At 37.2% G+C, this 27189-nt stretch overlaps 4 protein-coding genes across 7 annotated transcripts; 1 reads left to right on the top strand and 3 right to left on the bottom strand.

Moving 5' to 3' along the window:
- Positions 1–1249: 1249 nt before the first annotated feature.
- Positions 1250–4591, bottom strand: LOC111798645 (SNW/SKI-interacting protein). 4 transcript variants are annotated; one of them, XM_087125463.1, is made up of 3 exons: positions 4308–4591; positions 1873–3698; positions 1250–1539 (listed from the first exon to the last, which is right to left on the bottom strand). In XM_087125463.1, the coding sequence occupies exon 2, from the start codon at positions 3683–3685 to the stop codon at positions 1874–1876; it is 1812 nt and encodes a 603-aa protein (XP_086981589.1). In that variant the 5' UTR covers positions 3686–3698; positions 4308–4591; the 3' UTR covers positions 1250–1539; position 1873. The 4 variants fall into 4 exon arrangements, with proteins under 4 accessions (XP_086981589.1, XP_086981592.1, XP_086981590.1 ...); XM_087125466.1 differs by having other exon boundaries at positions 1250–1508; XM_087125464.1 differs by having other exon boundaries at positions 4386–4591.
- Positions 4592–5717: 1126 nt separating this feature from the next.
- LOC111799151 (RNA-binding KH domain-containing protein PEPPER) lies at positions 5718–11740 on the bottom strand. The gene is made up of 6 exons (XM_023682568.2): positions 11253–11740; positions 10052–10292; positions 7833–7981; positions 7489–7743; positions 6991–7185; positions 5718–6056 (listed from the first exon to the last, which is right to left on the bottom strand). Exons 1-6 carry the CDS (start codon positions 11631–11633, stop codon positions 5865–5867), a joined length of 1413 nt encoding a protein of 470 aa, XP_023538336.2. The 5' UTR covers positions 11634–11740; the 3' UTR covers positions 5718–5864.
- A 2688-nt stretch (positions 11741–14428) lies between these two features.
- Positions 14429–17127, bottom strand: LOC111798700 (protein CHLOROPLAST IMPORT APPARATUS 2). Its single transcript, XM_023682005.2, has 3 exons — positions 15485–17127; positions 14914–15072; positions 14429–14560 (listed from the first exon to the last, which is right to left on the bottom strand). The coding sequence occupies exons 1-3, from the start codon at positions 16508–16510 to the stop codon at positions 14507–14509; spliced, it is 1239 nt and encodes a 412-aa protein (XP_023537773.2). The 5' UTR covers positions 16511–17127; the 3' UTR covers positions 14429–14506.
- A 4791-nt stretch (positions 17128–21918) lies between these two features.
- LOC111798245 (putative clathrin assembly protein At5g57200) lies at positions 21919–26235 on the top strand. The gene is made up of 15 exons (XM_023681276.2): positions 21919–22139; positions 22240–22309; positions 22395–22492; positions 22670–22808; positions 22902–23029; positions 23107–23199; positions 23288–23338; positions 23613–23678; positions 23774–23839; positions 23958–24038; positions 24114–24191; positions 24369–24557; positions 24643–24718; positions 24922–25037; positions 25571–26235. Exons 1-15 carry the CDS (start codon positions 22050–22052, stop codon positions 26051–26053), a joined length of 1824 nt encoding a protein of 607 aa, XP_023537044.2. The 5' UTR covers positions 21919–22049; the 3' UTR covers positions 26054–26235.
- The last annotated feature ends 954 nt before the right edge of the window (positions 26236–27189 follow it).

Raw genomic sequence — 27189 nt, 5'->3', positions numbered from 1 at the left:
TCATGGCTTCAATCTTCGGTTCCTTTTTCTCCCGACTCATTGGTTTCTTCTTTCCATTTTTGTCGCCAACGCCAATGGATACTTTTGGAAGATGTTGATGGTTTTTTATTAGTATCTTATACATGCGGTTTCGCGACCATTTTACCTTCATCAACAAGGATCTGTTTTTATCGTATATCTTAAGGAATGAGTCGACTAACTCTACTCTACTACCTTCTTCTATCATTTGACCAAGGCTAATAATATTCATCTTCAAACTCGAGATATAATAGGTAAGCTAATAATTTTTATTTAGTAGAAAAAGTTACTAAAACTAAGTTAATAAAAATACCAGAATCTTATCTAAAAATATTTCAATATTTAAATAATACATTATAAACTTTTAAAAATCTAAAAAATACTCTTAAAACTTTTAAAAATGTTCAAAAATACTACCGTTAGTTTTAAATGGAAACCGTTAATATTTTGTTTCAAAAAGAGTTCCAAAAAAGTCAAGTTTATTGCTCACACTCTACCCCGTAAGTTTGACTTTGCTTGAAAATTTTCACTTCAAGCAACTCTTGCATGCTGCAAGGCTTAACCTTTGCTAGGGCCTTGTTGAGAATATTTGCACGTTACTCTATAATGTTCAACGTTGCTTGAACCTTGATCAACTATGTCTTATTCATATGAAATTTTAATTCCGCTTGAACCTTGATCAACTATGTCTTATTCATATGAAATTTTAATTCCGCTTGAACCTTGATCAACTATGTCTTATTCATATGAAATTTTAATTCCACAACATGCAATTTCTTCTACTTCTCTCTTCTGAGCAGGAACTTCATCATCTTGTAAGGTACCTTGTTTTTCAACCTCTTTTTAGGCTCGTCTCTAGGTTTCTTTAGTTGAGATGGTAAGTTTAATGTCCCATTTTTCTTACGCCCTGGTGGCCTTCCTCTAGGCCTTCTAGGTTGAGATGATAAGTCTAATGAAACACACTGACTTATGAGTTGCTCTTCGCTGGTTGAAGTAGTCTTTGGTTTCTTCTTAGTTCTATTCTTCGATTCATTTTTCTCCCGACCCACTGGTTTCTTCTTCCCATTCTTGCTACCAACGCTAATGATACTTTTCGAAGATATTGATGGTCTTTTATTAGTATCTTATACATACGGTTTCACGACCATTTTACCTTCATTAACAGGACTTTGTTTCTGTCGTATCTTAAGAAACGAGTCGACAAACTCTACTCTTTTACCTTCTTCTGTCATTTGACCAAGGCTAATAATATTCATACTTCAAACTCGGGATGTAATATGTCTTGGCTATAATAGACATAGATCGTTGTTCTTACACTAGAAAAAGATGGATCGTTTGTCTTGAATCGGTACCATTAATCCATCACAAAGTTTCATGTTTCCAATGAATTTCTCATCAAACTCCTTGAACTTTGCTTGATCTTCGATCATATGGTCGCTCGCTCCGTTGTCTAGGTACCACATGTTGGTCTTCTCCATCTGCAAGGAGGTCTGCCATTTTCATGAGACAATTGTTTTTATCCTACATTTTATTGTCACAAAAATTTATAATCAATTTATCGGAATTCCATCTATTCTCATGAGATAAATGTTAACAAAACTTATGATCCTAAAAGCTAAGTGACTATCATGACTTGAACTCATTCCCGAACCCGAACCGAAGAATAATACCAAAATCAATAAAGAGTTGGAACAAATATATTTCACCAGAAAGTATAGCCCAAATGCAATACCACTTGAGAAAATTACTGAAATTCTTCATAGATAGAAGAGAATCCAAGTGTTAATATAACTCAAATTCATGATGAAATTGATAGCATTGTACCTTAATGGCCTCTTTCAAATCCAATGCGACCTTAATGGCCTCTTTCAAATCCAATGCGAGTTCTACCAGAGCCACCACCCTCATAGCCATCTCGCATTGATGGACCTGCACCAGCTCTCATTGTCCCACCAGCGCCAACTTTATCCATAGCTTTCTTACCTTTCTTCACTTCTGTCAAGAACTGATCGAGTCCGAATGGATCGGCTTCTTCAACCTCTCTCTCGAACTCAACTGGCCTATCTCTAGGTCCAGACCTTTCCGCCGTGCCTGAAAACTTCTTGTCTGGTTTGAAGCGATCGGTTTTCGTTATCTTGTCTAACTGTTCATCAGCACCTCCATACATATCAGAATCAGCGTCCTTTTTAGGTCGGTAAAGGGTTGAAAGCGTAGGCTGAGCGGTAAATAGGCCCTTGTCGTATATGTTGTATTGATCGTCATTGGCAAATCCGGAGTCCATTCCTTTATCTTGGTTAAATAGCCTCTGGTCATACATAACCTCCCCTTCTCGACCTGCTCCGGTCGAAGCCATACCAAGTGCAACCTTCTCGCTGATATCACGATCTCTGTCTCTTGTAATCTTACTCTTCTTTCCCATTGCTGCGTCTTTAGCCTCCAACCTTCTTTCCCTCTCCCTCTCCCGACGTCGCTCCTCACGAATCTTCTCCCGCTGCAACCTCTCTTCCCTTTCCTCCCTTGTTTCCTTCGGTAAATCCTTCTCGGTTTCTCTGACACGTTTGAAGTCCCCTTTCATCTCAGAAGTATCTACTGCGTCCCTCTCAGATGAATAATGAACAGAAGGAGGTGCAGCTCCGGTTCTCTCAGACCGAGCTTTCTGAGCCAATGCTCGAAGCTCCAACTCCTTCTTCTCCTTTTGTTTCATAAGCATTTCTTTCTGAACCTTAGATCTCATTGCAACTGCTTCTCTAGCTTTCTGTTCTGCAACATACAGTGCTTCTGATAGCTTTGCAAAGTTATCATTGATTTGAACTTCTTGAAGGCCTCTCCCATCAGCTGCAAGGCGCTTGTCAAGTGGAATTGTATACCCTTTTGGATTCTTCCAATTTGAAATACAAGGTGGAATCTTCCAATCCTGTTGATCCTTCACCGTGACGGGACGTGGAGGAGAATGCATAACAGGCACCGGAGGAGACCCCGAAGCTTTAGGAACACGTTTGTGCTTGAACTTCGGAGGCTCAATCGGATCTACAGGCATCTCCACCATTCTGATTATTCTCTCCTTGGCGCCCGAATTAAACGCAGCCGATTGCTGAGACGGCTTATACTTGATAAACTTCGAATCCATTGATTGTTTGGTTACATTCTTAGGCTGTGCTGCACTCAATCTTACATTTACTATCTTCTCAAGTGCAGATTTCGTTTCCTCAGTTGTTTCTTCAATCTCTTTCTGCAACTCATCATCTTCATCACTCACTTCATCATTTTTCAAAAACTTCGGAATAAGATCTTTATGTTGCGAATACACAATCTTCCTAGAATTCTCATTCTGCTTGACAATAGCATCATACGCAACATTTCCGTGCGCATCAACCGTAACAGGAAGGATCTTCGATCCAGGCTTCGACGATCTATCTCTACCCATATCAAGTGGGTATTGAGCAATGTGAATCTCTGGAAAAGCACCACCATCACCAAAATCCTCAACTCTCCTTGGAACAAATCCCCCACGCTTCATGTAAGGCGGCACCGGATTCGCCTTGACAACAGAAGCTTGCTCTGTTTCTAAGGAACTAAACCGCTGCTTGAACCATGGATCATTTGAATGATCATAGTGTGTTACAGTGGTTGACTTAACAGCAGGAAGAAGGTCTTTCAGAGTTGCCATGACTTTAAACTACCTAAAAGAACCAGAAAGACAGTGAAAAACTAATTGGTCCAAGAAAAATGAAATGTTCTCTCTAGTGTTTAAAGTAAGAAAGGCAACAAACATTTTGATCCAATTAGCACCAACCCAAAGTTTCAATGCCGTAATTTAACATCTCACACAAACACAGTGGTAGTAATAACAACTCTCTACTGTGTGGTATGATATTGTCCACTTTAACTTTGGACTTCTCCAAAAAGCCTTGGAGTGCTATGATATTGTCCACTTTGAGCATAAGCTCTCATGACTTTGCTTTGGACTGCTCCAAAAAAATCTCGAAAATGTATTCCTTACTTATAAACTTATGACCATTCCCTATATTAGCTAATGGCGGACTCCATCCAACAATCCTCAACACAAGGGGACTTTAAATCAAAGAAAACCCTAAATTCACCTAAGTACAAACAAAACCAAAATCAAAACAAAAAATGAAGCATCTGAAAACATCCCAGAACAACAAATCACAACCCATAAACGAAAACGAAACAAATCAAACAAAAGAAAAACGGTGCAGCTAGATTAAAAAAAAAAACCCAAATTATTCATATCCAACAAGTTTAAGAGAGAGAGAGAGAGATGATACCCTAGAAATCGCAGAAGATGCAGAAGAAGTGAACCGGAAAATCAAAGAAACAGTGATTCGAGTAGGTGAGAGACTAACCGAAAAGGATGGGTTAACAGTGATTCCGAGACAGCAAAATCGAGAGAAGGCGAAACTGGAGTTTGTAGCTAATGGAGAAGTTATGAAGAGGGATAAAGTGAAGGGGAAGCTTCAAATAGGGTTAAGGACAGATCGGAAGAAGGAAAGACGGCATGGAGGAGTTTGGATTTGCAGAGATGGAGCCAGGACGACAGGGTTCGAACGAGAATCAGGCGGTTTTTAAAAAAACGGGGAACGAAGGATATCGGGTCAGACAGTCGATTCGGGTCGGGTCGGGTCGGGTCGTTGTTTTTTCAAAAAAAAAATAATAAATAATTTGATTTTATAGCAAAAAATGATCAAATTTGTTTGAAACCCATTGTTTTTTTTGGGAAATTAAGACTTAGTTTGATAATAATTTTGATTTAACGGACCTTGTTTTTTTTCTTAAATAATTTTTTTTTTTTGGCTAAATTCATAAAAATACGGGTAAGTTCCGCTAACACCTTTCAATTTTTTTAAAATTTCCAAAATACTTTTTTTTCAACACTCTTGACATTCTGCGATATGGTCATGTTATTTACTTCTTATTTCAAGAGTGAAGACTATTCTCGCAGATCCAATAGGGATTCTTTCCATTCTTATAAATTTTTCTTAATCATCCTATTCTCAATGTTAGTCTTAATTCAAATGTGTTCTCAATTCATTCAATTTTAATATTGCATATCTAGTTGATAGTATCCCAACTTTGAACTAATTTCCACACAACCCTAATGTTCGATTAACCAATACGAAGAACCCCCCACGTTTCCCCTAATTCATAACCAATTGAAACTTGACATACATAGATTGTAAAAGTAATTTCATTACGAATACAACAAATCGAATGAATAAACATAAAATAAAATCCAAATCCAACTTAACTCAAAGGGAATGATGTTCCAATGGTTCCATTTCAACTACAGAGGGTTTAGATTCTTTGTTCTCAAACGAATGTGAAATAAGAAGATGAATGAGATTCTAATTACAACTGCAGGCTTCTCTCCATTCTAAATTTTTTTTAGAAAAAGGAAAAACATGTATAATAATGAAACTGAATTTATTATCTTAGATAAAGTATAAAGTATAAAGTATAAAGTATGTACGATTTCAACCAAGAACTCGAAAGTTCGAATGCTCCACATTGTTAGAACGTGTTGAACTAAAAACTAAATACTTTTAAACTTTAAACTTTAGATGGATGACCTGAAGTGACTAATAAGAAGAACCTACTCACAAACGAATACATCGACACAGAAAAAGAAGGGAAAAGAAAACGTAAGACGAATCTACTCAGCTAAATCAGTTTCGATATGCAAGAGGGTAAAATGTTTTTTTAACTACTTTAGGCTGACTTTACAAGAACTACCTTCCAACATGATTCATTCATCCTCTTAACAGACAAGAATTAATACGATGCGTATCAAATCCGAGTGGATATGAATCTGCAGATCAGTCAATTTAGAGCCTGAAGGTACTGTACCCTCCTAACCCAGATGACCCATAACCACCATATGATTGTGATGATAAAGAGGATGGAGTGTAAGATGAACCTGAAGCACCCAACTGGGAGTATGATGACCTCAAGCCTGTGGTGTCTAGCCTGCCATAGCTGCTGCTTGTTACTGGTTCCTTAGGGCCACTTATTGCTTCCTATAAGTACAATACAAGGAAAACAAAATCATAAATATCAATGTCCAGCAGTTACCATTTGCTTGCTATTTTCCTCGAGAATCCTAGTAATCCATAATAATAACCGAAACTATCTAGTGTAATGAAGCATTGAGGCTAAAACTTTGGCCAAGGAAAGAGTTGCTGTGATGTCCCACATTGGTTGGGGAGGAGAACAAAACACCCTTATAAGGGAGTGGAAACCTTTCCCTAGCAGACGCGTTTTAAAGCCTTAAGGGGAAGCCTAAAAGGGAAAGCCCAAAGAGGACAATATCTGATAGCGGTGGATCTGGGCCGTTACAAATGGTATCAGAGTCAGACACCGGACGATGTGCCAGCTTTCTCGCTGTTCCCCGAAGGGGGGTAGACACGAGGCGGGGTGCTAGTAAGGACGTTGGACCCCGAAGGGGGGTGGATTTGGTGGCGGTCCCACATCGAATTGGAGAAAGGAACGAGTGCCAGCGAGGACGCTGGGCCCTGAAGGGGGGTGGATTGTGATGTCCCACATTGGTTGGGGAGGAGAACAAAACACCCTTATAAGGGAGTGGAAACCAGATTTGGTGGCGGTCCCACAACGAATTGGAGAAAGGAACGAGTGCCAGCGAGGACGCTGGGCGCCGAAGGGGGGTGGATTGTGATGTCCCACATTGGTTGGGAAGGAGAACAAAACACCCTTATAAGGGAGTGGAAACCTTTTCCCAGCAGACGCGTTTTAAAGCCTTGAGGGGAAGCCCGAAAGGGAAAGCCCAAAGAGAACAATATCCGCTAGCAGTGGATCTGGGCCGTTACAGTTGCACAATGAAATATAAGTAACTTTTTGCATGACATGGGAAACAGAGTATCGCAGCGCAACGCTATGGACCGTAACAAGCAATAACCACAAAGTTAATAGGCAAACGGGGAAATTAAATATTACCTGAATTAATTGTTGAGCCATCTGAACTTGTGAGGAAGTGCCTTTTATTTCCACAGTGATTTCATCTGGTAATCCCCTGCTCTCTTGTATGGTTAAGATTGCACCACTATTGCGACGGATGAATGCGATATTTGCTCCTCCAACTCCAATGATGTCCTCAGCATAAGATAACGGGATTTGCATTGTCTGCGTGACCTGACAGGAACCACAAAGAGGTGACTTGGTCAAAGATGATAAAGACGAACTTGGTAACTACTGTGTGACCCCACGGCCTCCATTCAGCATTATGCTAAATAATACTTGTATGCAATATGACAAACATTTTGAACATAGTGTTTCCAAGACACGATGGACATGTAAAGCTGACAAGCTTCCAGCTTGCCGGACCTCAAGACTGGAAAAAGAATAATGGACATGCAATGATGGGATAGTTTGCAGCCTCCCACAGGCCTGAGTCAACATAGACCATTTCCAACCAATGACTACATATATACCAACCTGAGTAACAATGGGCACACCTGAGCGACCAACGCCTGATGATCGAATTGCAGGAAGCACTCGATCTGGTCCATAGAGAGAAATACCGGAGGATGAAATATGAGAATCAAGATGAGTTTCTCGGTCAAAAAACAGAGATTCTCTTTTTGAAGATGGAGGATACTCGTTGGAGATTACACTTTGAGATGCAGAAAGAAGTGAGGACTTGTCAGCCCAGGCATCCGTTTGGCGATCTTGTGAGGCAGGTGTATTGAACTATTAAAAAAAAGTTGCAACAATTCATTGGCAGTCCTAAAATATGGTAAAAGAGGAGGTTGAACATAAGCTAAGAGGAAAAAACTTACACTCTTTTCAAATAGAGGAAGAACACTATGATCAACTAAAAACTTCCTTAGGTGGCCCACCACTGCCTCTAGAGCCTTGAGAACCTTTAAGGTTTCTCCCTGCAATTCCACCATTCTCTCATCCGGACCAGCATAGAATGGCATCTCATCTGCAAGCATCGAATGTAGATGAGTAAGGGAACATTCAGAGAGTACTCATAGATGAATGACTATAGTAGGAAATGTATTATTATCTCAGAACATTATTATTTGCTTGCAGCTGTCGACTGAATCTCAAGGCTTGAAGTTAATAGTCATCATACTTGGTTACTTTGATTTATAACAGCATAATTGAGGAAAGAAATAACACTTAATTTATCTAGCTATTGTCATGTACTTTTAGTTTTAGGTCATCTTTACCATGGATCAGCAACAGAAAGATGTTAGTGAATCAGAGATTAAGTAAGCTTCTCTAAGGTTAGCTGACAATAGGTTGACATGCCACCTATACCAACAAGTTCAAATGTGGTGACAAGACTACCGTCTACCATCGATCTAAGCATAGCTCAACTAGTTAAGGAAACATCGACACAAATGGTCAAATATTTGAACATCAACATCTACGTATTGTTGAAGACAATGGTTGTAAGTGACGAAGTGTATGTGCAAGTTAAATCATTCCAAAGATCAATGTTATGGGGATGACCGTTACCAAGCGCAATGAGTAATGAGACAAGTAGCTTGCAGCTAGGGAAAGGCATGTGAGCAACCATGATACTAAGCTGAGCAATGTAGTTCTATTTCCACTTTCCATCACTTCCCTGCTCCAACAATTAACCCCACATAAACTACCTGTCTGCTATTTCCAATGACGAAAACTTGGTTAACAACATTAAAATAGATTCGAGCATTATGATTCTCTTAACTGGGGAATGACTTATGGTTGCCCATCATAGAAACGGTACATGGCATCCTAAGTACTACACTGTAGTCTTCATGGAATATCACTAGCATTTCGGAATAGAACTGACTACTGAGAAACATTCCTAGGGATGAATGGGACTGAAATTTTTCTCAAGTTTATTGGCCGTTAGGGGAATGGGTTCACAATTTTATTGAGAACAAATTGTGAATCCATTCCCCTAACGACCAATAAGCTTGCCAGTTGGTATCAGGGCCACACTTTGTTCTCAATAGATTCAACTGCCATTGGTCTTTCGCTAGTTGACAATAGACTTGTACGAATACTCCCTTTCACCCGGTAGTTTCTACCCAATTGATTTTGTTTTGTTGTTTGATTTGAACAAAAGACACCTACGATAGATCATGGAAATTCTTCTTCGCTTTAATTACCAACTCTAATCCTTCAAATCAAACATGTCAAAATAACACGATAGATGCCTTTACTGGAAGGCTTTTCAATGGGCTAATGAATAAAGGGAGTTTTGACCTCAAGGGCCCCTCTCCTTTGGGGAGAAACATGGTAAGCTCTTACCAGTAAGGAAGCTCAATCAGACAACCATGAGAAGGGGTTTCTTTTAACCAAAAGGAACCTTAAAAGGTAAAGTTGTAATCCCCATCGACACTAATGATCCTCTTGGATATTAGTATTGTCTTCAAGGACTCATAGTCAATGAGATGAGTACTTTAAACTTGAACTCCTAACTTGTCCACAATTGGAGTCTAACTGTTTATATGGAAGGGTGGCCTAACACTGGTCTTTCAGTATTGTGTCTCTACGAACTATCCAATTCTAAACTCTAATATAGAACAACTTGCGAGGTTGCAATCTTGCAATGAGGCATCCCAAATTTCCACTTCTTACAAACGTTTGATCGAATTTTCCTAACGGAATCACCCCTCTGGTCGAATAGTTGATCAATATAAAATTGGAGTGAGATCAAAAGGGTTAAAGAATAACAACTATGTACCTTATCATAAACACTGCCAAACCGAAGCTTAGTAAGGTGGATCAATTCTTACTAGACCCATTTGCATTTTTCACAATGATGGATGTTTTCTATTGATCTCCTGGTTTCTTTGGGACATTATTATTCTTTTAAATGATCCTTCCCTTGCTGTGAGGTTTTTAAGTGTGTGCTTAATAGTCTTTCCCTCAACAATAGCCTTTCTGATGTCTCTAAAATTTAGCTATCAGGTAGATTTCATGTAGCCAAGTCCAAAACCGGTCAGTAAAAGAGCCTGACACGTGAAGTGAAATACAGAGAACAAAAGCCTACCTCCTGATAAAACTCTCACAGAAGCCCCTGTACTCTCCTGTATAGATTTGATTAATGAACCCTGCTTTCCAATTAGATTGATTGCTTGAGTTGATGCCACCAGTAACCGGACTGAACAGAATGAAGCTTTAGCCTCATCTTCATTCTCAGAAAATCCAGACACACGTTTAAAGATTCTTAAAACTGCATCCATTGCAGGGGAAAGGGGTGCCTCAGGCTCTTCCTTTCCTGAAATTAGCACCTGAAGTAAAAACTAAAACATTAAAAGCTGAACGAACAAGATAAAACAAGATCTCCTACTCAAAAGAAATTGTACAAGAATGCATCCAAATTTTTCTTTCAAATCAAAGTGAAGCATCCAATATTGTTATTGCAACAGCCTTCAAAAAGGAAAAGTTATACCTCTGATCTATATATATTACAGTTCCTCATTGAACCTAGTCACAATCACTCGGGCACTCCTCTGAGTATAAGGTGCATAATCTTAAATAAACAGTAAACAAAATAATGTAAAAGCAGCCTATCCAAAAACAACAAGATTATGGAAGTTAATAGACAGATCACTGTAATATTTTGCCTCAAGTCTTTATTTTTTTTCAATTGAAAACCGGGGTTTCCTTGAAAATTTTAAAGAAAATACAAGGGCATGCAAAGAAAAAGAACCCACAAGAAGAGCTCAAATAAAACCTAAACTACGTGGGGAAAAAAAATTCCATAGTAACTAAGCCTAACAAATAATTATAGGAAAAAAAAATCAAAATGTTCATTAAAAAAAAAAAAAAAAAAAAAAAAAAAAAAAACCCTTTTGCCTCCCAAGTCTAACTCTACTTCTAAGTGATAAGAGCATTGCGCCACCATGGAACAGACCTCAATTCTATAATATATGTTTCTTTCGACCACAAGAAGCTCCATTTATACAACTACTTGACCTATTATCGGACGCAGCTGTGAAAGAAGTGGGAAATAGTTTTCATGACTAACTAGTATAAAATTGATGGAACCAGCCAAAGATGGAAGAACGGCCTTGGTTTTCTGGAAACCTGAGGGCACGAAAATGGAGATATTTTTAGACTATGAATCATTTAATCCAGTTTAAACCAATATAAAGATAGAGATTCAACTCGTCATCCCTACGTAACCATGAGTAACAAAGCCATTTCCATTGCTAAGTAAATAAATTAATTAAAAAAAAAACACTCACGACGCGATCAGGAGTGCCAACAGCACCATCAAGAACACGAATTCTAGCCCTAGTTTCCTCACAGATCTTCTTGATAAGATCGCCCCTGCGCCCAATAATGCTGCCGACTTTAACGACCGGTACAATAAGCCGGAAAACGCAGTCTCCGGGCCATCCAGGCCACTTTTTATCGGAAGCGCCAGCATGATTGGGACTTTCGTGAGGTACAGAATCCGAAGCGGGAGCCGATAAATAGTCTTGGTTAGAGGGATCAATGTCGGATTCGGCGCCACCGGCTTCCGTAGAGTCCGGTTCTGCAGCAGCTTCACAGGCAAGTTGGGGGCTGGAATTGAGGGCGTCGGCATCAGTGGAGCCATTCTCTGTAGTTGCGTTGGTGGCCATGGAGGAAGATGAAGAAGGAGGAAGAAGTTAGGGTTGAGATTTTCAGAAGGTTTTAAGAGGACGAAGGAAGAGAGAAAGGAAGCAAGGAAATGCAGGTTTTTTTTTTCTTTTTTTTCCTTTTTTTTTGGGTAAATTATTGAAATAATAAAATTTAAAAACTAATGACAAAAACTACAGAGGCTCGGTTAAGAATGATGCTCTGATACCATGTTAGACGAACACAATAAAAACTACAGTGGCTCTCGTTAAGAATGATGCTCTGATACCATGTTAGACGAACACAATAAAAACTACAGTGGCTCTCGTTAAGAATGATGCTCTGATACCATGTTAGACGAACACAACAAAAACTACAGTGGCTCTCGTTAAAAATGATGCTCTGATACCATGTTAGACGAACACAACAAAAACTACAGTGGCTCTCGTTAAGAATGATGCTCTGATACCATGTTAGACGAACACGACAAAAACTACAGTGGCTCTCGTTAAGAATGATGCTCTGATACCATGTTAGACGAACACGACAAAAACTACAGTGGCTCTCGTTAAGAATGATGCTCTGATACCATGTTAGACGAACACAACAAAAACTACAGTGACTCTCGTTAAGAATGATGCTCTGATACCATGTTAGACGAACACAACAAAAACTACAGTGGCTCTCGTTAAGAATGATGCTCTGATACCATGTTAGACGAACACAACAAAAACTACAGTGGCTCTCGTTAAGAATGATGCTCTGATACCATGTTAGACGAACACAACAAAAACTACAGTGGCTCTCGTTAAGAATGATGCTCTGATACCATGTTAGACGAACACAACAAAAACTACAGTGGCTCTCGTTAAGAATGATGCTCTGATACCATGTTAGACGAACACAACAAAAACTACAGTGGCTCTCGTTAAAAATGATGCTCTGATACCATGTTAGACGAACACAACAAAAACTACAGTGGCTCTTGTTAAGAATGATGCTCTGATACCATGTTAGACGAACACGACAAAAACTACAGTGGCTCTCGTTAAGAATGATGCTCTGATACCATGTTAGACGAACACGACAAAAACTACAGTGGCTCTCGTTAAGAATGATGCTCTGATACCATGTTAGACGAACACAACAAAAACTATAGTGGCGCTCGTTAAAAATGATGCTCTGATACCATGTTAGACGAACACAACAAAAACTATAGTAGCTCTCGTTAAAAATGATGCTCTGATACCATGTTAGACGAACACAACTCTCCACGATGGTATGATATTGTCCACTTTGAGCATAAGCCAAAATGCTCGGACTTTCATCATCCAACCTCTCTTATATAAAGATTTTATTTTTAAAATATCCATAAATTTATTTTAATAATATCCGAATTAAATTAAAAATATCTCTCAGCGTCAAAAATATCTTTAAACTAAAAAAAATATATATATATATATATTTAATTAATTTTTAAAAGATATTTAAAATTATCTCTTAATTTTTTATTTTATTAAAATAAATACTCTTAAATTTTCAAAAATACTTTTAATTTGAAAACTATTAAAGCTGGTAAATAATATGAGATATAATTTTTATTTTTATTTTTATTTTTTAAAAAATTTATGAGTATTTTTATTAATTGAGATGGCGACACATTATCTTCAACTTTCAATTGAACAAATAATTTAACGTATTTGGTCAAATTGTTATTCAACGTTTCAAATGCTCTCGTACATCATTGCTTCCATCTCGCTCTTCCTCAAACGATGCCCAATGTTCGACCACCAAAGTCGACAACTACAAATGTTGCTAGCATACAAAGTCGGATTGGTGACTGTAAGCTCTCGCTAGCACATTTTTTAATGATATGTGTAAAAAGGTTGGATTCCAGCGTCGGTTTGAGGTGAGCTCTATTTCCCATAATGGTTCGTGGTTTGATTTGAATCGAGTTAAACCCATGAAATCAGATTGGCGAAATGAGAGCTGGCTTTAGATGAACGAGCAAGCATTTTGGTAATTTTACTGTAAAGTTTGTGACCTCACAATCCCTTTTTTCACAAAGGTTTACAACGTATTACTAAGACCTCTAATTTATGCTTATTTATTGGGTTGGTTAGGTCGAGGTTAAGGAAGACTTAAGCTAAATGGTTCTCCTAATAAATCTTCGGACTAGGTTGAATTGTGCTGTATTTTAAATAAGTGATTATTATGTGACGAATGTGATGGTTGTACGTGCATATATGAGTGTATTATGGATAGTCAATTTGGAGGTCTCATGTGTAACAGCTCAAGTCTACTGCCAGTAGATATTGTTCATTTTAGCCCGTTACGTATTGCTGTCAGCCTCACGCTTCTAAAATGGGTCTATTAGGGAGAGGTTTTCACACCGTTATAAGTAACGTTTTGTTCCCTCTCTCTAGCCTTTCATTCCCCTCTTCAACCGATATGAGATTTCACTATCCTCGCTGACACATCACCTGGTGTCTGGCTCTAATTCAATTCGTAACAGCCCAAGTCCACACCTGCAGATACTGTCTGCTTTGTCGTGTTACGTACTGTCATCAACCTCACAATTTTATTGGATGATGGAAGTCCCACATCGACTAATTTAGGGAATGATCATGGGTTTATAAGTGAGGAATACTAACTCTACTGGTATGAGGCCTTTTGGGATGCCCAAAGCAAATCCATGAGAACTTAAGGCCGTATACACAGTAAGATATATATATATATATATATATATATATATATATATATATATATATATATATATATATATGTATATATGTATGTATAGAAGAAGACACTAAAATAAGAGGTAAGACAAGCTTTTCTTGATAATAAAACTGAGGTTGACAACTCAAGAGCACACATTTTGAGCCTTAAAACCCTACTTCTCTATCTCTTCGGTGGCGCTCGAATTAGGTCTTCTCACAAATCGTCCCTGCCAAAGTAAAGAAAGTGGTTGATTCGAGTTGTTCGAGTAATTTATTTTTAATAAAAGTAAGCATCTGTATATTTATTTCTAAATATTTATTTAAAGTATACAACTCAATTTCAATATATATTTTAAAAATTTGGTTTCAAAATAATTAAAAAATTAATTTTAAAAGTTGCGGGAAAATAAATAATGAAAAAATTAACCAAAAATTTGAATTGGTTCGATTCAACTCAATCTAATTCATAAATTTTTTGTTTTATAAAAAATAAATTAAATAGAGGTTATAATATAAATATATAATTAAGAAAACGGGCCACAATCAGATGAGGGTGGATGTACCATAGTCACATACATACCTTCAATCTGGGCCGTAGATCATCGTTGACTTTCTTGACTTGATATCTGATCTTCTTCGAGAATAAGCGGGTCCGCCTTTTCTCCTTGTACCGTAATACACTGGCTTCTCTCAATAATCCTCCACCGTCCGAAAATAAATCAATCTGCGCCAGCCTGGCCTGCCAATTTCCAAAAGTAACCCTCACTCTTTAGTTCATGTTACTCCATATAAAGCAAACAAACAAGGATACTTTCGTCATTTCACGTGAAATTAACCCATTCTCAGTAAAAATAAGTTTTGCTATTTACAATATTACCCTTTTTCTTTTAATTTTTATTTTATTTCTATCGTTAGTAAATTAACGGTTTTTTTTATGAGCCGTTTGTTAATGACGGGTGTAATGATAAAATATATTTTAAAAAATATTTAATAAAAAATATAAAGACTAAAAATATAATTTTTTTTTAATTTTAATTTATTTTATTGGAGGATAAAACAGTAATTAAGGGGAGGGGAGTTTTTTTTTTTTTTTTTTTTTTTTTTCAGGGTTTTATGGGTTTTGATTTACGGGAGCGGGTTGAGAGACGTACATTTACATCATTTCCCGCCGATTTGGATCCCGGATTGTTGTCGGAAAATGGAGATCCTCGGGCGGACCAAGCGTCGGCGACGGCTTCGTAGTTCAGTTTCAGAAGCAAACCAGGAGGTTTAGATTTCGGAATCGTCGGTTTCTCTGATGATTTCTCCTTTGGCGGTGCGGTTTTTTTCGATTCGATCACTGTAAGTTTCTCCATTTTCTTCTTCTTCTTTTTAGTTGAGGCGACGGTCGGTGTTGGTGCTGGTGGCTTTGGATTTAGTTTAGGAGAGATGTCGACTACGTCGACTGTTGGAAATCGCCACCAGTTTCCGTCGTCGACTCGTCGGATTGCTGCTCGTTCGATTGCCTTCCGCATTCCGAATCCGAATTCGAATTTCTGGTTGAACCCTAAGCCGATTGGATTCCAGTAACAATTCCGATTCTTAGGGTTATCGCTAGAACAATCTTGCGCTGAATTAGCTGTTTCTAGGTTATCCACACTCAGATTCCCCATGATACTATCGATTCCTTCTTCGACTTCCTCGTCGAGAATCGATTCAGCATCGAAATCTTCCATCTCCATCGAATTCGGTTGGAAATCGATCTCCCCTGGGCTGGAACATGGCCGACTCTCCCACAGATTCGCCAATTTCGATTGGATTTGGGAATTAGGTTTTTCATGTAGAAGCGGTTGGTTTAGGAGAAATCCAGAGCTATCGATTACTCGGAAAGGCAACAACAATTCGGCGGATTCACAGAACAGAGAGTCGTGTGATTTAGTGAATTTGCGTGGATTCGTGAGATGTTTGGTAGAGAAAACATTAGGATATGCCGTAGATAGCAAAACTGTGGCCTCATTGTAGGTTTGATTTGGGCGTTTTCTGGGAGTTCTGGATTTCCGAGTTGAAATTGCTTCAGAGAGAGTTGAAGAAGGAGATGAAGTTTGAGAAGTTCTTGTCCATGAAGATGATGGAGATTTCACAATTTCAAGGTCGAAATTGTAAGCTCTTCCACCACCACTTATGAATGGAGAAGACATTGGAGAGTTAGAACAAAGCAACAAAATACACACACCCTGTAAATTCTGTTTGGTTACCAAGAAAGTTTTTCTCGAGATTTCAAAGAAAAATCCCAAATCCTGAAACTCCAAAACAGCTCAATTCCATTACAAACCTGGAAAATTGGAGGAAATGAGTGTCGGTTTTCTTCTAAACCCTTAAACCCTACCTAAGAAAAATCCAAACAAGAACAAAAACAAGATCCTTAGCTCAAAAAGGCAAAAAAGAAAGGAAAAATCCAAGAGAAACCAAAATCCCAAAACCCCAAAACTTCAAAAAACAAAATCCCCCTTCTCTCTCTCTTCTTTTTCCCAGTTCATCTCTCTCTAGCCCCAAGAAAACCAAAGGAATTTCGAACTTCCATGGAAATGGGTAATCTCTCACCAAACAAGAACACTACTAATTCACTAACCCAATAAAGAAAACAAACACTCTGATTTCTAATTTTCACAGTCTGAATTTCCTAAAAAAACAGAGAAGAACAAGAAGAAGAACAAGAAGAAGAGAGAAGAAACTCACGAGGTTGAGAAGATATAAGGGAAAGATCCTTTGGGTGTGATGTACATATAGCAATTCTGCAGAGAGAAACAAAGAATTTCTCTCTCTCTCTCTCTCTCTCTCTCTCTCTCTCTCTCTGGAAATTACTAAATAGGAAGAAAACACAAGACGAGACAAGGATGAGTTTCTGCAGTCCTGTAGGGACTACTGGATTTTATTTCTCTTCTTCATTTTATATATTTGTTTATATGATGAAATTCCTTTCAATCTTCCCCATTTGACTGATTTACCCCTCCCTATTCAAACATTAACTAAACAAAAACAGTAACAGAACAGGGAGGGCATTGGTTCGGATTGCTCGAGTAGAAGAATCTTGACTTTTTAGTTTCATTTCGTTTGATAAGAGTGTTTATATGACTCGAAAACTCAATAAACTCATACTACTCAACCAAACTATAAATGTTGTGTTGAGTTAGTTTCTTTTGTTTCAATTTAGGTTGGGATAGGTTGAAATTTCGAAAAATTGAAAATTCATGTCGGCCCGTCATATCCCCTATCCAATAGTTATATCAGTAAGCCGTTGTTGTTGCTTTTTGCTTATATTCCCATAGAACACCAATTTCAACTTCTCAAATCTTGCTTTCAAAACTCTCTTTCGAAATCTCTCAACCCCCGTCCTATTAAACTTTCTTCTTGAACTGGGGCCAGAGGCTCAAGCATACATCGTCTGGCCGAACGAATAGGCTTAACACTTGTTGCTGGAAAGTGAATGCCGCACAATCGCAAGTCCATCAAAGTGTGATTGTGACAATAGGTTAATATTTTTTTTGTTGGGTCAACTCGACCAACACATAAATAGAGATACAGCACAATGCTGCCCCTTACCCTATGGTTAATGATACATTATAACATGTGTTTAAACTCTATGAGATTTTAGTTATTAATGTAACATACATGGTCGGTTTAAGGAATCTTCACTTTGTGAGATATTTTTCATAGAAAAATCTCGTTCTCAATTGGGTATTTTAAGAATATAGTATAGACGGTTCTTTAGGTCGATATAATAGAATAATGATAATAGTTTAATAGTGTGTAGTAGTAGTAGTAAGAAAGTTTGAAAAAAATAGAGGGAGGGGCATATTGGTAAATGGAGCCCCTAGTGGGGAAGGAAAGTTCATATATCGGCTTTCTCCAGTAAGAGGGAGACACGTAGGGAAGAGAGGAAAGGGAATTTCTTATCTAATGAGGTGGCAGGCAGTGATTGGGGGAAGTAGATTTTGTTAGGGCTGAGGTGGCAAAGGGGTTGGAGAGGGGTCACGTGCATCAAGAAAAAATGACGTGGATGATTTGTCTAAAGGGTGCAATGATTGGGACCTTTTTGGTATCTTTTGAGGGATTATGTGTGGCATTTGGCCATCAAACGTTGGGCTTATTAGCTTCAATCACTTGTGATTACGTTTCAATTAAAAAAATAATTATTTTATTTTATTTTATTTTCTAAATTACCCTTTCAAAACTCAAATTAAAATTATGTAAATCCCATTTAATTTATGTCTAATTTCCTTATTTTCTTAATATAAGTTAATTAATTTCAATTTAATTTCTATTATGGAAAAACTTTACTACATATATTTAATAAATGAATGGTAAATTTACTGCAAACAAAAAAAAAAAAAAAAAAAAAAAAAAAAAATCTTATCTTGAAAGTGAGGATGAGATGGAAATCTATGAGGGTATGATATTGGATAAAGACAAGGATGTGGTTTTTTTTTTTTTTTTTTTTTTTTTTTTTTTTTTTTTTTTTTTTTTTTTTTTGGATTGGCTCATTCTCTTTGTAAACCCTAACGCATTAGTTAACCCTATCATGCACCTCTCACATTTTATCTTCTCGTCCTTCATATTATGCAAAATTTTTGTGTTCTTTGTTCTCGTGTGAACGGATTTTTTTATTCTAATTCGATTATAGTTCAACTGATTAAAGTATATATATGTTTGATTAACATGTCAAAGTTAAAAGAGATTAGTTCGGTGAATAATTATTGTATTCTTGAATATTGATGGTTTAATCTTTGGTTTATCCGTTTGTTAGACTAAAGAAAACGTGTTTATTTTTATATAAAAAGAAAAATTAATTTTTACCCTCTACGTGTATTGTATCAATTTTTACTCTAAACTTTCGATTCATCAAATTTGACCATAGATTTGGTTAATTTTTGCTAATTCATTCACTAATTTTAACCCCATAAATTTAAGTTTTAGATTAACCATTAAATTATTTTGTGCCGAACTCACAAATATTCGGGGGCGTTCATACTAACTATACTAATTGATAACCTGACCTAGTTGAACTAGGTAACCAAAACTATAAAAGTGGGGTTGTGTTAGTTTTTTTTTTTTGGATTCAATTTTTTAAAAACCTAAAATTTGGTTCCGTTGGTGGTGGGTTGACAACTTTTTTGTTGGCAACCTGACCGAACTATCCAACCAGATACATAAAAGTTGGGTTGGGTTAAACATTTTTAAGTTGGTTAAATTTTTATGGTTTATTTTGTGAGTTGACAATTTTAGGATAAAAATTGATACAGTCATAAATTTAGAAGTAAATTAAGAATTTTATTTCTTTATATTTATTTAACGGGAAGAAATCTCTCTCCACTTCTTTCCTCATTTACCGTTCAAACAGGGAATCTCTATCCTCTTTAGAACAGGTCTTTATGAGATAAAATATACATCTCTAGTTGGCCTTGCAAGGAAGTTTACGACATGCATACCCTATACTCGTGATTCATTCATCTTTAAACCAAGTTGAAAATATAAACAGATTCTAAAGATTTCTGGTATAAGTATCTACTTTCAATCTAAATAAAAATTAGATTCTATTTTCTTTTACCTTTCATTTCTCTCAAACAAATTTATTATTGATGTCACATGAACGAGTTTCCTTATTTAAATTTTGGCAACGAGGAAGACTCGCTAAAAACAAATTATTATTATTTTTTTTTTAAAAGAATTTTAAAGTTTTTTTTAAATAAAAAAAGTGTGAAAAGAAAAGAAACTAAATTTAATTCATATCTACGTTTAAATTTAAAAAATATATATAAATATCTTAAATATTTTCAATATTTTTCAATAAATTTTAAAATTATTAAAATTTCTTTTAATTTGACTTGGGTAAATAAAAGTAATTACTTTCTTTCAATAAAAATACAAAGATTTATTTAAAATATTGAAACTAAATTTGGATATTAGAAAGTTAATATTTGAAAACTGGTATTTACAGTGACCTTCAGAATGAAAAATAGAGGTGATGTTCCACGTTTTAAATAGGATACAAGCTATCAACTAATAACTAAAAATAAGGGGAAAATATAAACTAATTAAATCTTGAGTATAAAATAAAATATACTGCTAATTAAATTATAAGATAAAATATTAATTGATTACGAATATCTCTAAGATATATAATATATATATATATATTCTCACAAATTGATACAGGAGAGAAAGTTACAAAAGCACTTTCATTTTCAAGGGAAGATTTTGCATTTTGCAGCTTATCCTATTTTTGGCCTTTCTTTATCATATTGCCTCATCTAATTCACTGCCAAAACTATGGGCAAAAGCATGGCAATCCATTTTTGGGTTCCTACCATTTGGTTTTATATTTTATATAACATCATCAAACTAGATCACATATCGATCGGAGAGAGTAACGAGTACGGGCGAGAATACTAGGTTCGAAGGGAGGTGGACTGTGACATCCCACATCGGTTGGAGAGGAGAACGAAACATTTTTATAAGGGTGTGGAAACCTCTCTCTAGCATATGCGTTTTAAAAACTTTGAGGGGAAGTCCGAAAGGGAAAGCCCAAAGAGGAAAGTATTGTGGGCTTGTGCTGTCACAAATGGTATTAGAGCTAGGCACTGGATGGTGTGTCAACGAGGACACTAAGCTTCAAAGGAGGGTGGACAAAGGGCAATGTACCAGCGAGGATGCTGGGCTCGAAAGAGGGTGGATTGTGAGATCCCAAATCAGTTGGGGAGAAAGGAACAAGTGCTAGTGAGGACGCTACGCCTAAAGCGGTAGGTTGCGAGATCCCACATCGGTTGGAGAAAGCTTTATAAAGGTGTGGAAACCTGTCTCTAGCAAACATGCTTCTTAAAAGCCTCGAGAAGGAAATCCAAAAGGGAAGCGACTACCCCTCTCTAGCAAATTATAAGACAATATTTGCTAGCGGTGGACATGGACTGTTACAATAGTTGACCACCAATGGGGTCGACTCCCATTGACTTCTTGGCCCGTGCAATCCTAGTTCATACATTCCATTTGACTGTATTGTTACATGAAAGAAAGGCAAATCAATTTTTTCGTGCTAGCAATAACAATAACGAAGTTTGCATCATACGTGTGAGCCTAGTATATACAACTTCTTTTAACCCATGTAACGTTTACCTAACAAAAATGAATGACACCCACATTTAAATCTGTGGGCCTAGTGTTGCACTCTTTACGATAACGGACCAAACAAGATGAACGGTGTCCGTTATAGGAACAAAAAAAAAAAAAATGCCACCTCAGCTCACTCTTGTATTCAATTAGTGCCACGTAGTCTTCAGCGCCACGTGTAAGATGCATTCCAGCCAATCAGAACGGGGGGATCCAATTCCATGCTCACAATGACGAAATTAACCTTGTATTCCCGCCACCCAAACCGGAAATCTGAAGGGCTTTATTGTAAAAACACAACACGACACATCAAAATTAAAATATTAAAAAAAAAAAAGAAAAAAACCGGTAACTGAAACCCGCCATTTTTCCCGACCTTCAACGAAAATTCATTTTCAAATTTTTTTTAATTTTTTTTAATTTTTTTAATTTTTTTTTTTTTTTTTTTTTGTCATCATTTTCGTCGATCGCTCGTTTTGGTTTGTTATAGAGAACCAATGACGGAGGAGAGAAGATGATCACCATTTCCTTTCTCTCTCTATCTCTCTGATCAATCATCAACGGATTCTGGCTTCCATGGGCACATTTCAGAGCTTCCGCAAAGCTTATGGCGCTCTCAAGGACTCCACCAAGGTCGGCCTCGCCAAGGTCAATAGCGAATTCAAGGTTAATCCTCCAAATCTGTTTCTAATTGAATCAATGAATCAAATGAATGATTTCTCTTCACATGTTCAATAATTGATCTGATTTTCTGTTTTGGCTTAAGGATTTGGATATCGCCATTGTTAAGGCTACCAATCATGTTGAATGTCCGCCTAAAGAACGTCATGTTCGAAGTCAGTTTTCTTTCTTCGAATCTTTGATGTTTAGGTTGTGAAATTCGTGGTTAGGATTTGCTTATTTTTGTTCTCTTATTGGTAGAAATCTTTACGGCGACGTCCGTTGTGAGGCCTCGGGCGGATGTGGCGTATTGCATTCATGCATTGGCGAAGAGATTGTCGAAGACGCGGAACTGGATCGTAAATTCTCTATCTATCATTTTCGTTTCGATTTTGTTTTCTCGTTTGTTCGTTGTATGTTCCGTTTTTCTAGGGTTGCGTTTGGAACTTTTGTAATGAGGGAGATAGGGCATTAGAGATCGAATTAGAAACTCGAATCCACCGAAATTTAGGGCGTTACTCTGTTGTTTCTGATAGGTTGCCTTGAAGACGTTGATAGTTGTACATAGGACATTGAGAGAGGGTGATCCAACTTTCAGGGAAGAACTTCTCAACTATTCACAAAAAGGACACGTTCTCCAAATATCAAATTTTAAGGATGATTCAAGTCCTCTTGGTAGAATGCTCCTCTTCAATTTCTATGAATTTACCAAGTATGCTGATGAGGTGTTCTTCCATAATTTTTACTTTAAATTGTTGCATTATGAAGCTTGGGATTGTTCTGCATGGGTAAGGACCTATGCCCTTTTTCTAGAAGAGCGACTTGAATGTTACAGAGTCTTGAAGTACGATATTGAATCGGAACGTCTAACAAAAACATCGCCAGGATCGACGAAGGTTAGCAATGTCGAAAATTAAAATCTCATGTCGAAATTGGTCATTCCTTCATAATCATGAAATCCCTTCTTTAACAGGTACATAGTAGGACACGCTTGCTGAACTCTGATGAGCTACTGGACCAGCTACCCGCATTGCAGCAGGTTCTCTACCGCCTTATGGGATGTCAGGTAATAGCTGAATAGGGGTCTCCTTTGTATACGTAGAAGATGGCTATTATATTAACAATGTGGATTGTGGGGCTCTTTTATTTTGCAGCCAGAAGGAGCAGCGTATAGTAATTATCTTATCCAGTACGCCCTGGCTCTCGTAAGTTGCTGCGTTTCGGACCCAATATATGGGATTAGTTCATGATTTGGTTGCTTACTTCTAACCATAAAGCTTAATTAGTTACTCATTCATGCTTAATCTCATATCATGAAAACATATGAGAAGGTAACCTTCGTTCTTAACCCTTTTCCAAGAAAGTGATCAAGAAGCATATCAACTGTTTTACTTTTGGGCCTCCTTTTGCAATTGTATATCTTCGTGAATCATGTTACTCATTCCATAATGTTCTTGCTCTGAATTTTATGTTATGAAGGTACTCAAAGAGAGCTTTAAAATCTATTGTGCAATAAATGATGGAATAATAAACCTTGTGGACATGGTAGGAATCCTGCTCCGAATTTACCACTAGCTTTTTACTAAAGAACTGGTGCTATTTTATTATTCATTATAACACTTAAGTTTGTCTTCTTACAGTTCTTTGGCATGCCAAGGCATGATGCAGTTAAAGCTCTCAATATATACAAAAGAGCCAGCCACCAGGTATTTTGACTGTCTGTTTTGGTTCTGCGTATGAAAATATGGAGTATTGAACAGATAAAATATCGCAGTTGAAAAATAGTACAATAAAGTTAACTCTTTCAAGTTTTCTTGTTCATAGGCTGAAAATCTTGCGGATTTTTATGAATATTGTAAGGGATTGGAACTTGCTAGAACTTTTCAGTTTCCCATATTGAAACAGGTTCCAGTTTCTTCCTTTCTCTAGATCCAAATCTTAGAAAAGCTTCTTACAATATTCATTTTATGCAATCAACAGCCGCCTCCATCATTTCTTGCAACAATGGAAGAATACATAAGAGAAGCACCCCAGACAGCTTCTGTTAATAAGAGACTGGTGAGATAAACTTTCCAATTCCCAAAAGTTTTTATCTCGACTTTGTGGATATAACATGTGTATATATCTATATGAACACTAAAGAACCTCTCTACATGATCAGATTCTGGTGAATGAGTGTGCTATATAAAAGCTTTAGCTCTATGTTCTTCATTGGATTTGTCATTTTTGAGACAGGAATACCGAGTGGCAGAGGAGATGACTGAGAAACCGGAAGAGCCTGAGGAACCTGCTGAAATTGAAAAGGAGGTAGAAAATGTTGACAACAAACCTCTTGAGGAAACAGAGGAAGAACCCCAACAGAAAGAAGAGAGCGTCCCTGAACCTCCACCTCTAATAGCAACTGAGGATACAAGTGATTTTCTGGTAAGATTTTTCAAGTGAAGCATTTTCTTGCAGGCTGAAGCTGAACTGTCTCTCCTGTTACATTGAGTGATAACTTCCCACGCAGGGTCTTAAGGAAATAAATCCTAGGATTGCAGAAATTGAGCATAACAATGCTTTAGCCCTTGCTATAGTTTCAAATGGTACGTCTGGCCGCCATTTGATTTAGAAATTTCTTGCTTATTTTTCGAGTCGTCTATAAGCGCCACGCGCCTCCCCGTGGCACATATTATGTGTGTTTGCATAAATCATATTGGCTTACCAAATGAGTCTACAGCTAAGAACTCAAATAATAAATCATATTGGCTTACCGTCCATTTATCTCCTGAAGTTGTTAATTATGCAGGGAATGATCCGTCTTCTGCAAATCGTGCTTTGAGTGACTTTGGCGGTAGTGGTTGGGAGCTATCCCTTGTTACCACACCAACCAATAATGCTGGTTCAACGGTCGGAAGCAAACTGGTTTTTATCCTCCCCTTCACTTTTCTGATTCATTATTTCTCCTTCAATATTGGAATGCAAGATTCTACACTCTTCTTATCAAAGCTGTGACTAGTATGAAATTCAGCTGTTTGTTGCTTCCCTTGTTTTGGTTGGAACATCTGACATTAAAAAATACAGATAGATTCTTATGTTTTTGGTTGAATAGCTGGTGATATCTTCGGTTGAGGATTGTACCGATTGTTGGGAGAGGAGAGTCCCACATTGGCTAATTTAGGGAATGATCATGAATTTATAAGTAAGGAATACATCTCTATTGGAACGAGGCCTTTTGGGGAAGCCCAAAGCAAAGCCACGAGAGCTTATACTCAAAATGGACAATATTATACCATTGTGGAGGGTTGTGATTCCTAACATCTTCGAGTCCTTTTATGAATACGCTTACATAGAATTATATTATCTTAGCTTGATTAGCGACGAATTAGCTGCATGGTAAGGTTTATTGAGTTAAAAGTTTCATGTAATGAGGTAGATAAGTTTGTGTTCTGGATCAGGCGGGCGGGTTCGACAAGCTACTGCTCGATAGCTTGTACGAAGATGAACATGCCAGAAGAAATATTCAGCTGCAAAATGCAGGATATGGAACATACGGTGAAATGTATGTGCAGAATCCGTTCCAACAGCAGCACGACCCATTTGCGATGTCGAGCGGTATAGCGCCTCCTTCGAACGTGCAATTAGCAATGATGGCTCAGCAGCAGCAAATGCTTTACCAACAGCAACAACAGCAGCAGCAGCATCAAGCGTTACAAACAAACGCGTTCCCTCAGCAACAACAGTTGCATTTAGATGAGTCTATGATGATGGTACCTTATCAACAACAGTTGCCTCAGAGCAAGTACCCTCAACAGCAACAAATGCAGCAACAACATCACCAACAAATGCAACAATTTGGTCAGTCTAATCCTTTTGGAGACCCTTTTGTTCCCTTTCCTCAGAATTCTGTGCCGCCGGGGGGAAATCATAATCTAATCTAGATTTTTCATTTTTCTTTTTTTTGTACCTTTTTCATTTCGCTTCAAGTTCTTCTGTAATCTTTTTTTCTTCCTTTTTATAATTTTTCATAGGGAAATTATGAGTTCTCAGTGTGAAGTTGATAAGTTTATTATGTGTAACTAATTATTAAATAATGGAAGGTGTAATCTGATTTTTGGGAATATGAGTACAAGCATCTGGTTTTAAGTAAGGAATGTGTATATCGATATATTTTGCTAACCTGAAATGGCAAATGGCTGGAGAGGAAAGGTTCTTTTTTTTAGGGTACCCCTGAGTACAGATCTAGTGGAGACAGGGTGGGGCCTGTAGCTCAAAGGATTAGAGCACGTGGCTACTAACCACGACCGGGGTTTGAATCCCTCCTCATCCACAACCAGCCAAAAAGGGAAGGACATTTTCCTCTGAGATAGGAAAATGATGATCAAGATAGTAAACCCAAAGCTATAGAACTTGGGTGTGGGTCTTTTGTCGAAATGAAATGACCTTATATATTCTTATTTAATTTCATAATTTAGCTTTTAAGAATGTAATGGTTTAAAATATATATTGAGAGAGTTGAAAATGTGAATTAAATATTTAAAAATAAATAATAGATGTTTTCGGTATAAATACCTTTACCTAAACCACCTGACTAAAAAAATTTACAATTAGAACAATTGAGTTGAGTCTAAGGGTTTGAGTTAACACAAATTTACAACTCGAACAATTGAGTTGAGTCTAAGAAATGTCTAAACTGACCCAACTCACAACCCAACTCACGAACACTCCGGTAAAATCTTGGGTTCATTATTTAAAGGGTTGTTTAAGCAAACAAAAATTTATGACTCGAACAATTGAATTGGGTCTAAGAAACGCCTAAACTAACCCAACACGAAACGCCTAAACTAACCCAACACACGAATACATGAACACTCAAACAATTGAATTGGGTCTAAGAAACGTCTAAACTAACCCAACACACGAACACCCTATAGAATTTTGGATTCATAATTTAATAAAGGTTGTTTGAGTTAACAAAAACTTACCACTCAAACAATTGAGTTAAGTCTAAAAAACATCTAAACTAACCCAACACACAACTCCCTGTAAAATTTTAAATTCATTATGTAATAAAGGT

Source organism: Cucurbita pepo, chromosome 7, assembly GCF_057944985.1.
Source record: "Cucurbita pepo subsp. pepo isolate OVF chromosome 7, ASM5794498v1, whole genome shotgun sequence".
Classification (NCBI taxonomy): domain Eukaryota; kingdom Viridiplantae; phylum Streptophyta; class Magnoliopsida; order Cucurbitales; family Cucurbitaceae; genus Cucurbita; species Cucurbita pepo.
This window is presented reverse-complemented; position numbering and strand designations above follow the sequence as displayed.

What these genes read in the sequence shown, in the direction of transcription:
- LOC111798245 (XM_023681276.2), top strand. Translation starts at nt 22,050, where the DNA reads ATGGGCACATTTCAGAGCTTCCGCAAAGCTTATGGCGCTCTCAAGGAC. An exon ending in CTTCTGTTAATAAGAGACTG is followed by an intron (nt 24,192 to 24,368) that starts GTGAGATAAACT and finishes TTTTTGAGACAG; the next exon opens with GAATACCGAGTGGCAGAGGA. An exon ending in AGGATACAAGTGATTTTCTG is followed by an intron (nt 24,558 to 24,642) that starts GTAAGATTTTTC and finishes CTTCCCACGCAG; the next exon opens with GGTCTTAAGGAAATAAATCC.
- LOC111798700 (XM_023682005.2), bottom strand. Translation starts at nt 16,510, where the DNA reads ATGTCTTCTCCATTCATAAGTGGTGGTGGAAGAGCTTACAATTTCGAC. An exon ending in CGGCGGGAAATGATGTAAAT is followed by an intron (nt 15,073 to 15,484) that starts GTACGTCTCTCA and finishes GGAAATTGGCAG; the next exon opens with GCCAGGCTGGCGCAGATTGA. An exon ending in ATCTACGGCCCAGATTGAAG is followed by an intron (nt 14,561 to 14,913) that starts GTATGTATGTGA and finishes TTACTTTGGCAG; the next exon opens with GGACGATTTGTGAGAAGACC.
- LOC111799151 (XM_023682568.2), bottom strand. Translation starts at nt 11,633, where the DNA reads ATGGCCACCAACGCAACTACAGAGAATGGCTCCACTGATGCCGACGCC. An exon ending in TTCCTCTATTTGAAAAGAGT is followed by an intron (nt 7,744 to 7,832) that starts GTAAGTTTTTTC and finishes TTTTTTTAATAG; the next exon opens with TTCAATACACCTGCCTCACA. An exon ending in GTGTGCCCATTGTTACTCAG is followed by an intron (nt 7,186 to 7,488) that starts GTTGGTATATAT and finishes GGTTCCTGTCAG; the next exon opens with GTCACGCAGACAATGCAAAT.
- LOC111798645 (XM_087125463.1), bottom strand. Translation starts at nt 3,685, where the DNA reads ATGGCAACTCTGAAAGACCTTCTTCCTGCTGTTAAGTCAACCACTGTA.